The sequence below is a fragment of the Aristolochia californica genome, unplaced genomic scaffold (assembly GCF_029961685.1).
Source record: "Aristolochia californica isolate CCGP_79_NKW_82.1479 unplaced genomic scaffold, dmAriCali1.0.hap1 SCAF_12, whole genome shotgun sequence".
Classification (NCBI taxonomy): domain Eukaryota; kingdom Viridiplantae; phylum Streptophyta; class Magnoliopsida; order Piperales; family Aristolochiaceae; genus Aristolochia; species Aristolochia californica.
The window spans coordinates 25,448,651-25,460,581 of NW_027181793.1; the positions used below are offsets into that span (position 1 = coordinate 25,448,651).

At 38.8% G+C, this 11,931-nt stretch overlaps 3 protein-coding genes across 3 annotated transcripts; 2 read left to right on the forward strand and 1 right to left on the reverse strand.

Annotated features, from left to right (window-relative positions):
* On the reverse strand, positions 1–1,003 carry LOC137946762 (tetraspanin-15-like). Its single transcript, XM_068793069.1, has 2 exons — positions 455–1,003; positions 1–318 (listed from the first exon to the last, which is right to left on the reverse strand). Exons 1-2 carry the CDS (start codon positions 1,001–1,003, stop codon positions 1–3), a joined length of 867 nt encoding a protein of 288 aa, XP_068649170.1.
* Positions 1,004–1,590: 587 nt separating this feature from the next.
* LOC137946163 (cytochrome c oxidase subunit 6b-2) lies at positions 1,591–7,287 on the forward strand. The gene is made up of 4 exons (XM_068792374.1): positions 1,591–1,707; positions 3,866–3,954; positions 4,096–4,177; positions 7,049–7,287. Exons 1-4 carry the CDS (start codon positions 1,699–1,701, stop codon positions 7,100–7,102), a joined length of 234 nt encoding a protein of 77 aa, XP_068648475.1. The 5' UTR covers positions 1,591–1,698; the 3' UTR covers positions 7,103–7,287.
* Positions 7,288–9,265: 1,978 nt separating this feature from the next.
* LOC137945745 (tetraspanin-8-like) lies at positions 9,266–11,412 on the forward strand. The gene is made up of 2 exons (XM_068791744.1): positions 9,266–9,964; positions 10,907–11,412. The coding sequence occupies exons 1-2, from the start codon at positions 9,464–9,466 to the stop codon at positions 11,213–11,215; spliced, it is 810 nt and encodes a 269-aa protein (XP_068647845.1). The 5' UTR covers positions 9,266–9,463; the 3' UTR covers positions 11,216–11,412.
* The last annotated feature ends 519 nt before the right edge of the window (positions 11,413–11,931 follow it).

The following is an 11,931-nucleotide window of genomic DNA, read 5'->3' on the forward strand; positions in this document are numbered from 1 at the left end:
TTACGTTTTCTGTTTATCTGCCACATTTGCGACGAAAATCAAAACATGGGTACAGATGAGGAGCACTGCCATTAGAACGAGGAAGATACCCAGGCGTTTCCATCTCTGCTGGAGGGTTCTTAAGAATCCCTGTTTGCAAGCTTCGCAGTCGTAACAGAGTTTGTTCTGTGCGTTGTCCCATGTGCTACAGTCCCCGCCTAAGACAGACGTTGATGCATAGTTGAGCTCCTGGTACTCTTTGCTTTTCCTTGTGTTGATCCAACAGGTCGCGTTCACGTACTGCATCCCGCAGAAAGATGGAGGCTTGCAGCAGCCAGACTGCCATAAGCAACAAACCATGAATTGTTATTCTCGTTGGTAACTAATTAAGAGTTTGTTCTGATATGGTGCAATGCGATTGAGCTCGCGCAAAAGATGAATGATATCCGCTCTGGTAAACAGTATTGGGGCTTACCTCTATCAGTGACAGCTTTTCCGTACTGAACTCGTAGGATGTTAGCCCCATCGTTCTGGAGCCCAGTTCAGCGCAGGTCAGAGTGTCATACAAGCAAGTCTTTATATCATTCCAATAAACAGACTGACCAATTCTGAGTTTGAGCCACATGGGCGAGTCCGGCATTGCTCGGCTTTCTATTTTATAGGCACCGATCAGGGCAAATCCCACAATGAACATGATCATGAGCGGGATCATCACCGCCAAGAGACCCAGCATGAGACAACGGGAGCCATAGTAGATCACCAGGTTGATGATAATAAATATGAGAATCATAGCGACTCCGATCACGAGTCGCATCTCCGGCACTCGCAGAAGACCCTCGCAGTCATAGTTTCGCATGTAGAGCAATGATATCCCAGCGGCGAGCACCGGAAGGGAGAGGATGAAGCATAATATGTTCAGTATTCCAGCCACTCTCTTCATTTTGTCAGACACTCGTGACTGCTTTGGAGCTTCAACTTGAGGCTTTGGTTCAGCTGGTTGTTGCCGGGCACTGTTTTCTTCCATAATACGGGGGTAATCAAGAGTTAGTTTTTCTTCTCCTTGTTGAGAGAGGCTTAATATAGTAAGATGGCATGGAATGAGTAGAGTTGGACTAGTTATTTATCGAATGCTTGGAGGCGGATCAGATGAGTATTTTTCGCCGGAAAGGTACGCAGGTATGGGGACTTAGTCAAACTAAAGATGAACTAAACCTCTGGATTCTGGTTTTGGAAACATGGATTGGTCGGATCTCATGCACTAGCAAATCCTTTGTCCAAACCAACCCTTAAAATGCACTAGCAATACTTTTGGGCTGGATCTGAGTTTAGATTTTTGTTGTTGTTTATATTCGGTAGTATTAACTACACTGAGTTTTTTACTGTGTAAACCTGAAATTGGGTGAATTTAGGCATTGGATTGAACTACGTTTAGATCGAGTCCATTCTTTAATGGATTGAGCGACTCGATCTGGCCCGGCGATGGGCCTAATTGCAAGGTCCACTATTTACGTTTTACATATTAAGTATTTTACTAAAAATACTTGGTCGGTGATAACTGGTTACTCGCGCGATTTTTACTCACCAATGAAGAAGAGTCTGTTGCACACGTACGAGAAATGTAAGGGGACTCTCTTCTTTAGCGTCGACCCCCCCCGCCCTTGTGGACGAGTCATCTGGTGCTCAGTTTCTTCGTTTTAGCGTTGCGTGGATCGATCCACAATGGCGGAGGTAAGTTCATCTCACCCAAATCTATTCTCTTCTCCCGTCTCACTTCATCTGTAATCATCGTAGCCTTGCCTTCTACCGATTATTGTGTTCTTCTGCACATGTTTAAAGTCTTATTGGAAATTATGACCTGGCTGGTCATTGTGGAAATTGACTTTTCTCTTCTATTAGAGTTGACAGAGTATAGTCCTCGAAGGTTTACATTTATTTTCTGGAGATTCAGGATTTAAAGATCTGGTTGTCATTCCTTACCTATTAATCAATTCCTTGGTACAACCTGCACTTTGAGAGGCTTCTATTATACCGCCGATCAGCAATAACAAGATCATCACAACAATACCTATCCATGTTCCTCTTTCTGAGACATATTTTGGGATGTTTTTTTCTGCTTTAATGTGTCTAAAGATCATTTGAAACGGGGGTTCAAGTTATTTCTGAGTTGTATACCTAGACCTGATTTCGATTTTTACGAGGATGGACTCTGCTCAGTGTATAAATTATGAATGTAGCTGCACGGTTGAGTTGTTCTTACTCTCTGGTTTCTAATATTTTCTTGCTAGGACCTTTCTTCTATACGCTGAGGTTTTCTTTTCCCACTTTCTATGAGAAGTATGACTATACATCATATGTCCTCCTTCCTTGAAGATTCCGTTAATTCTGTTCTTTTAGAATTAATTCTTTCTGGAGCTTTGCACTTGATGCATATGTATGGTTTTAATTTTGTATCAAGATATTATGGTGGCTCTTTTTATGCACGAAGATGAATGTATTGGACCATTCATGAGATCTACACTCACTGAATTAGATAAAAAATATTTTTTATGCTACATACCCCTCTATCTAGTAATTTAGAGTATCGGAGATAGTTTGGAGTATAATTGTTTTGGTTACAGTTTTTAAGCATCTTTTGGAACTGAAGTTGGTTCATGTGAAGGCTTCCATTGAGTGCATATTATTAGGTCTTTGTTTTAATTTGTAATATCTGCCGACATCCTTGAAAGACAGTCAGTATAACAGAATCCTAGACGTTGGAAAATGGAAGAGATTTTCAACTGAAAAGACTTGCAACTGTGGGGTTGCTTTGGTGCAAAATCGTATATGTCAATTTCAACTACATTGCTTTGGAGCAATTGTTCCCATATTTGTCATAACCTCTCCAATAGGTATGGGTGCGGTGAAGTCTTACTGGGGCAGCATTTTGACAAATCTTCTATTGATTTAGTCTTTTTGAATATCAATTGGGGTATATTGGCCTGGAGTGTAATGGTGAGCTTCAATTGGTTGCTATATGAGAATACTGCCCCACCTCTTGCTAATAGCACTGAAGTTAGTGTTCCTCCATAACATCTTGATGTTTGACTATAAAAGATGTGTTTAAATTTACAGTATGGCTTCCCTCTACATTTTTTTTTTAAATTTCCGGAAATATTTTATTTGGAGTAGAAGAAAACTCCCAAAGGATGTCTAAAGGATGGGAATTATGAAAAGCAACTCTCAAGGAAGAACTGGAGATGATAACTTACTAGCACATTGACTGGGTTGTCACTTTAGTGAAGTAGTACAGTAGGCAATTTGAGTCAATCAAATATCATGAGGTCCAATACGTCTGGAGAGGCCGGTGGGGGAGATTACAAATTCTCATCAATGAAAGAGTATTGGTGGAGTTCCTTTAACAAGGACTGAGTAATTGTTGAATTGACTTTTTCTTTGAATGTCCATACACCCCTTTTACGTAACGAGACTTGGGCTGAAGACATCAAACAAGAGAACCCACCAACCCATGCACAACCCCCTCTCCCCCCCTCCAAAAACAAAATGAAGGTCTTGAAAGTACTATTAACATTTTCTTTGTGGTGCCATAGGATACCACCACAATTGATAGGTCCCCACTGTGCTCCCACAGAGCTAAAACTGAAGTGTCAACGTGCTGGAAGTTACAATTAGGGCTCATAATGATTTGTCCTCTAGTGCTAAGGTCCAACTTCAAATTCCTTTAATATTCATGCCAGAGATCTCATTGACTACAGCATGCTTGATGAATGATTTTTCTCAAAGATGAATTTTATTGAATTTCAAACTTGTATTACTTTTCTCCCTTTGACTGGGTTCACTGAAATTATTTTGGAATAACATCAAAATCTATAATGGGCTTCTTTATCAGATTGAAATCAAAACTGCACCTGCGGATTTTCGGTTCCCCACAACAAATCAAACTAGGCACTGTTTTACTCGGTATATTGAGTACCACAGGTATGCTGACTTTTGAGTTAATCGATGCTGTTTTCTTAGTTTGAATAACGATATATTAGCTTTCAGTGAGATTGATGCTGTTTCTTATTTCGTTTTTCCTGTTATTGTATTATACTGTATTTTGTACTTTGCAAATTACAGGTGTGTAGCGGCAAAAGGCGATGAGACAAGTGAATGTGAAAAGTTTGCTAAATACTACCGTTCCCTTTGCCCAGGAGAATGGGTTAGTGACTACACATATTTGTGCAATAGCTAATAAGGTTACTGTTTGATATTAAACTCTTTCTGATTTAACCCACCCTTCTCTCATTTTTCCTAGAGTAAGAATCTTGGTGTAACACTCTGAGGGAATCATATCTGTTATTTATAATCAACTTCCTGTTATTTAAAAAAAGGAATCAGGTTCTATTAAGTTGATTGATTGAAGGTGGATAATCAAACTTAACTGAACTAGAAACATCTTTGCTTTGGTAATTAAGAGCTTTTCTCTTATAGAACCTAAAAAGATTGTATAGTTTTTAGTAATTTGTTTCAATGGATTTAGTAAATAACCTTGTCAAATAGTACTATAAAGGCTGGCCCCTAGATTTGTTTCCTCTGAATGTTATGTTATCTGGGATATTACTTTCAGTTGGAATTCTTATTCAATTTTAGCTTGAAAGGTATATTTTCTTCATGAATCAAAAGTTAGATTTGGGTTTTTTTTTTCTCTGGGGGTGGGGGGGAAGGTGGTGAGAAGCTGGAGAAAATTAGTCTTTGTTCTAAATGGCATAATATTGGCTAGCCATCATATAGACTTCTATTTTGAGGAGATGGAAACTTTATGCCTACTCGACTTCCTGCGCTTATTCTAAAGTTAAAAAAAAATGTAGCTTCATAAATTATTTATCATAAATCTTATGGAAGATGATTCTGCCATTTAATTTTTGTCTTGGAACATGAATCTTTTGTTTATTCTACTCATGAATGAATGCATGATGATCAACTTGGCTTTCCGTCGTGGAAGTACGCTATGAAATACATTATTGTGAAGATTTTTGATTACTAAAATTATTATGATTAATATTTTATTATTGCTAAATAACCTTTAGTAGCATTACTGCTACTACCATCTCTATTCTTATTAATTACAATTATTAGGGTTAATTGTCCACAACCCTTATGTAGTAGGTTTCCTATCCTTATACTTTGCAATATCACAAAAAATACCTACATATCACTACCATCAAATTCCATCAGTAAATTCTGACCAAGACAACTCTCAGACAAGTGATATTGTCTTTTATTCAGTTTGCTTTTATAAGCCATTGATTTAACTAGGCCTGCACAGGTGAAGTGTAACCAATTTAAAGAATACTCTTTAAATCTGTGATAACTACTCCACTACATGTTTAGGGTGGGTTTTACATTAGTTATGCAGTCTGTCATTGAAAAGAATTATAAATTTTTTTAATAGGAATTTTGTCTTTCTGTGTCATGGTTAGAGTGAACTAAAGGAAGTGCAGAGGTATTCATCTCATATTTCAGGGGTATGTACAATGTGGATAAAATCTATTTGAGAAGAATGAAATCCTCTTGTTTCACCAAGAGTTAGGAGTATGACTTTTTTAGCTTGTTAAAGCAAAGTTGTGTGCAAAGCACATTGTATGAAGAACATTCTGGGGAGAAAGAAAGGAAGCTGTTTAGTATAAAACTTACCACACATTGCTTGTGAAATGTTTCTACATTTTATGTAGATTTGCTTAGCTACGAAAGTACTTAGGAGGACATGCAATAAATCTAAGATCAAGATTACTATGATTGGGCTACCAGCTAGGATGCAGGTTCTTGACATACAGCTCATCTGTGGTAGCCTTTGAAAATAAATATTTCTTGTTGACTAAGAGTGTGAATAAGTAATTTATATGGCAGAATATATCAGATCCTCTGTATAAGTAAAACTTCAGGCATGCACTCTTGATGTTTGTGGGGTTTTTCTAATCATCTGCCTGGGTGCCGAACGTATAAATTGCATTATATTTTCTGTTGTTTAAAATAAAGTTTTCTAACATTTACAAAGTGATGTTTCTTAGGTCCCATTTGGGCATCTAACTTAAATTACTTTATAATGATAATGAACGTATAAGAGCTTTTTCATTGTATCTGGGATCCATTAAAGCTGTTGAAGTTTGATTTGGTTCTCCCAAAGTTCAAAGCTTTCCTTCAGTAGAACTTTCTACCATATCTAAGATGTCACTGATCCTTGGCAAAGATTGTCAAGGCTTCATATTTTCTAAGTGACTCATAAATTTAAATAGTTTATACATCCTTTTTTTTCTTTTTCTCTTTTGGTGAAGGGAGAATTCTATGAGAGAGCCCCAAAATTGGTTATACATCTCTTTTAATGTAGATGGAAATAATTTAACCTGAATCCAGTACTGTGTCTTTGGGCTGTCTGAATTTAAAGAATACCGAGTCTCCTTATAATTGCCACTCCACTTCTCAGTATCCACTTTATTGCTTTTTCTTGGAAGTATTGTACCTTGTGCCATTTAACACATGGGTTCAAGCTAGCGGGATCCAGCATGTTGGTCAACATATAACTGTCCTGTGGGGTATACTTTCCAATAATCTTCATTTGCCGAAGTCTGAAACCAAATACAAAATACTCGAATTTGCTTAACTCACATCTGTGTAGTTAGTTGTTTTCACATCATAGGGATTTGAGTTGCATACTTTTGGGCAGGGATATTGTCTAGATCATGAGACACCTGTATCCATGAGAAAGGGTGGAATTTTTACTCTTCTGAATATTACATCTTTTTCTTACTTCTTTCATTACAGTCTGTTACAGATTGCAGGAAAGCAGTTTGCAATTTCTTTATCTCCTTGAATTCTAGGTTTTTTTTTTCTAAAGGCTTATGCTAAATATTATCTGTGAAGTGAAAAGGAAAAATCTACTTTGAGTCCAGTATTATTTGGTATTTCTGAAGGTTTGTGATAAATTGCAGATGAGAACAGGTTTGTTGGGTATTTTTTTTGCTTTCGGGTGCGCCAATATGAGCTACTGCTTGAATTTGATTTCCTGTGCTTTTTATTCTTTATGTATTCACAGGTAGACAAATGGAATGAGCAGCGAGAAAATGGCGCTTTCCCTGGTCCTCTCTGATTTGCAAAAAATTGGTTTCTTTTGCTTGACCTGAATTGTTGAAAAGCTGATGTTGGGATCACAAGTTCTTTTGACCTCTTTGATAAGAAATAATGTTTCTAGTTTATAGGCGAACAATTGAATAAGGTGTGAAGTTCTAGCAACTTTGTGTGGTGTCACCTTTTATTTTGCTGTTAACTCCCGTTCATATTTTGATCTCCCTCTGTAATCTCTTTCGCAAAATATAAGCTGCTTGCTTGTGATAAGAGGTTAGTTTCCTGGTACTTTTACCTAACGAGAGCAAGGACATACTTCAAATGCCATAAATCCGAAAGAGTAGATAACAAAAAGAATCGTGACTATGAAAAGATTTTTTGAATGCTTTTAACGTTTCTGAAAGCGCCTACCCTTTGTACATAACGCATTGTTTACAGGCCATTGTTACTCGTCTACAGAACCACATTGTGAAGCGGAAGGTCAGAAGAATGAGAGCTGTTTCTTAGGTTACTGAAATTATTGTGGCGTGTTAACATCTATTGATCGACCACCGTTAAAACGAGCAACTAATCACATATTTATTTATCTAATTCATATTTAAATACTGTAAGGTAAGTGGTTAACTAACACTGTTCATATATATGTAATGACTAATTAACTCATCTGCAATCTGGAACGAACAAATCACTTTTTAATTACCGACTGGCGAACCAGTTGATAAAAGGAATTAATTTTAATCCCTTAAAAGTTAGGGTGCACACCAAGACGAAAAAAGAGCGACAACTTTTCACGCAGTGCCCAACTTCATCATTACATGCACTTATGATTCATGACAAGGTTATAAAAATCTTAAAGCCACTAATGGTGATGTGGTCAAATAGAACTTCCATGTAACCTTAAAAGTCAAAATTCTTAATTAAAGGGAAGAGGGAGCGACTCATCCTCGAACTCAAAAACACGTATTCGACCCTAAAGCTGATTTGATTGTTGACATCACCATCATGTAACATAAGCGAGATATTTAGTATGAACTTGTGGTTCCTGGAATAAACGTAAGAGGAATCTTAATCTTAATTTTTACTCTTGGGAATTCGGATGAACCAAACTGACTGTGATAGTCAAAGCTTGAATCAATCTGAAATTGTGTATCCACCTAATTTTTTCAACATTAAGACTATCACAAAATTAGAATGTGTGCAAGTCTCCGACTTTCATTTGAGAGCCGAGAGAAGACGGTGGCGTCCCAGTTAAGGGCCGTGGAGTCCGCTACGCAAAATGGACGAGAAAGTAGAGTCCGGTAGGTTGAAGGTCTGAAATCAAAAAGGCCATAACACGTTAATTAACATCTCAGGTGATGCGTAAAATTAATAAAGCGAAACGGACAGTCCATCAAGACGTGATTCCATGTTAAAGTTTCTCATTCAGTTGCAATTGAAGATAATATATTACTTTGGATTCAAGCGACGAGAGCAGACTCTCGGCCCCTTTTTCAATTTACTAATTCTTTAACTAAGTTCTACGACATGGATGGCAGTTGGAGCCCCCTTTTCTTTCTGACATTCCGTTCCGGTACCAAGTCAAAGTCACGGGTATTTAATAAATTTTATTTAATACTAACAAAACATGAACCGTCGTTTTCCGGTTTCCTCGTCTTTGCAGTTTGCAGTGTATACGCCATTAACGAGTCGCCATGCTACAAGATATAGAGCCCTCTCAACTAACAACCACACACGCTCGCATCACCTCTTCCCTCTTTCACTTCTCTCACCTCCCGTCAATTCTTCAGATGGTAACCGTCTACCAAACCGTAAATTACCCCCACCTGTCCGACTCAACGAATCCACTGAAAATGTTCATGAAAACCCGAGTAGAATCAGCTGAATCAATGGGTTCCAGTCAAAATAGAAGAGACGACTCCTATCCTTCAAATTTGACTCACTTTACTCTTTAAATAAATTGATGAATTAAAAAATCATGTTAAAAATTGAAATATGACCTGCACTAAGTTGAACCGACCCGGTTCGATTTATGACATTCTTGTAAATTTAACATTGGCAAGGAGTAAAAATAACGGCCGATGCGTACATACTACGCACTCCGCGTATGAGAGTGAGAGTTAGGGCAGAATTATTGCTTTTTTTTGTTTTTGTAATTGCTGAAACGTAGAATATCAGAACCTTCGCCGGTACTTGAAGAGATTTTGAAGTCGCTCCCTGATCTGATCCAATCTTATAAAGAGGTCTTCCCCTACTTCTCTCTCTTCATTCCTTCTCTTCGTTTCTCTCTTATTTGCCACTTCGGTGTGTCCTCACTGAATTTCTGTCCTTTATTCGGATCGGGGTTCGCCTTCTAAGTCAGGTTTAGGGCGAGTTCAAAAAGGAAGACATGTTTCGCGTGAGCAATAACCTGGTCGGCATCCTCAATTTTGTGACGTTTGTGCTCTCCGTCCCTATTCTTGGCGCTGGGATATGGCTCAGTACCCGTGCCAGCACCGACTGTGAGAAGTTTTTGGAGAAGCCTGTCATCGCCCTCGGGGTTTTCCTTCTCGTCGTCTCGCTCGCCGGCCTCGTTGGTGCCTGTTGTCGCGTCTCCTGGCTTCTATGGTTCTATCTTCTGGTTATGTTCTTCCTCATCGTGCTTCTGTTCTGCTTCACTATCTTCGCATTTGTTGTCACTAATAAGGGCGCCGGAGAAGTGGTTTCTGAGAGAGGGTATAAGGAGTATCGCCTTGGGGACTACTCCAATTGGCTGCAGAAGAGGGTAAACGACAACAAGAACTGGAGGAAGATCCGGAGTTGCTTGCAGGATAGCAATGTCTGTAAGAGTTTGGCGGATGATAATCTGCGCCAGGCTGAGTTTTTCAACAAGAACTTGTCGCCGATTCAGGTAATTACTGATTTCTTTGAGAATTTGCCTGTCTGTATTTCCTTTCAGCATGGTACTTGTGTAAAATTATTGTCGATCTGGGGGATTTTCTCACTTCTTTGCCATCGAGATATTTTAGGCGGTTATTTTATTTCATCCGTATTTTCCAGTGTTTTCAGCGATGGATGGGGTTATTCCTGATTCTCCCTAATCACTCGTTCATTTTGCCTTTCTACCACTGGAATTCCTCTTGGATTTTTCTTCTGAATCTATTTCTTCTAGTTGCGAGTGTCTTTCAATTGATTCACCGTCTCTTGAAATTTGGGGCTTTGGTTTTATTGGCGTTTGCTGATGTTCTTAATGAATTTGGAAGAAGCGTGTCTGCGGAATAATTTGACTCTGTTCCCCTGAATTATATTCGAATTCTGTTTCGACTGTTCATAGGATATTCGGACTTGTCTCTTGAATTATTCAGTTCTTTAATTTAAAAAGTCACCTACCGTAGTCTGATTCGAAGTTTGGAACTGTGGCTTTCCGGGGTGGATGCGTTAGTTTGGATTGTTGATTTGTTTTTCTTGTTTTTTTCATTTCTTGCTGCCTTGTGGATCTTTTATCCAGTTTTGTTCTCGTTCTGGGCTGCTCTTGGATTTAAGAACCTTAAAATAGCTAATTAATTTTTTTTCTTTTTTTTTTTTAAATTTGGGTATTAACGAAAGACCCATCTATCTTACTCTTGGTATGTTGAATCAACTAAAAAATAGCTTTGCTATAGAAGAAAATGCTAAAGCAAACTTAGTTTTGTTCAGAAGGCAGTCAAGGAATCGAAATTAATAGCAGTGTTCTTGTTTTTCACCCAATCTGCGTGTATGGATCCATTCGAGCTCCTTCATTAAAAAAAACTGTTTCTTGCAATGTAATGGTACATGAAATAAATAATAATGAATGATGATTTGTGCTGTGCAGTCCGGTTGCTGCAAGCCACCCACTAGCTGCGGGTACGCCTATGAAAATGCGACTGTATGGAGAAAGGCAGCCACCGCATCTCCGGATCCAGACTGCAAAACATGGGAGAACGATTCCAAAAAGTTGTGCTACGACTGCCAATCATGCAAGGCAGGGGTTCTGGCGAACCTGAAGCGAGACTGGAAGAAGGTGGCGGTCGTAAACATCATCTTCCTCATCTTCCTCATCATTGTCTACTCTGTTGGCTGCTGCGCGTTCAGGAACAACAGAGAAGACAATTCCTATCCCAGATGGAAAGGATACCCTTAAGACTTTGGGATGATCAGCGTGAGCGCTGAGGCATATGCTTACTTTTTTTTGTTTTTGGGGATTGATGTTCTTGTGCATAGAGTCCTTCCTTCGTATGTGTACTCACCGAGCATTTTCACAGGTTTTTGTTGTTTGTTGGTTTGGTCTGTGATTTAGAGATGTTATTACTATGCTCTATTACGTTAGATGCCCCTTCAGCCCCGTCTGTGAAAATGGTTCTTATTCGAACAAATAATTGCAATTAGAAGGGTTTTGTATATTCAATGGATAGGGGAAATCTTTTGGAGCAAAAAACAGGAGGGTAGGGCTTTGGTAACAACGATGAGTCAGCCATCAAGGTTAGTGACTAATAACAAATTTTAAGGGTTACGTCTTAAAGGCGAGTTGGTAGGTCGTCGATTCAAATCTTAAAAGGCCCTACTTTGTTTTCGAAAATTGAATTTTGTGAGCGAGTCAGGAGCAGTTGAATCCCAATGGCCGTGAGTCCAAATTGGGCATATGTCAAAAGACTAAGGGGGAGTTAGTGCACATGACTCAGGACATGATCTTCATGCGCATTACGCAGTTCATGTTCTGATGTCGTTAGGGGGCGCCGAAATTCATGTCATGTACATGAATATACATGAATCACGAGTTCATGTCTCAAGAGTAACGGGCGGATAGTGCTTTCCGCCCGATTTTGAGAGTCATCTACATGACTCTCGCGCAGGCTCTCT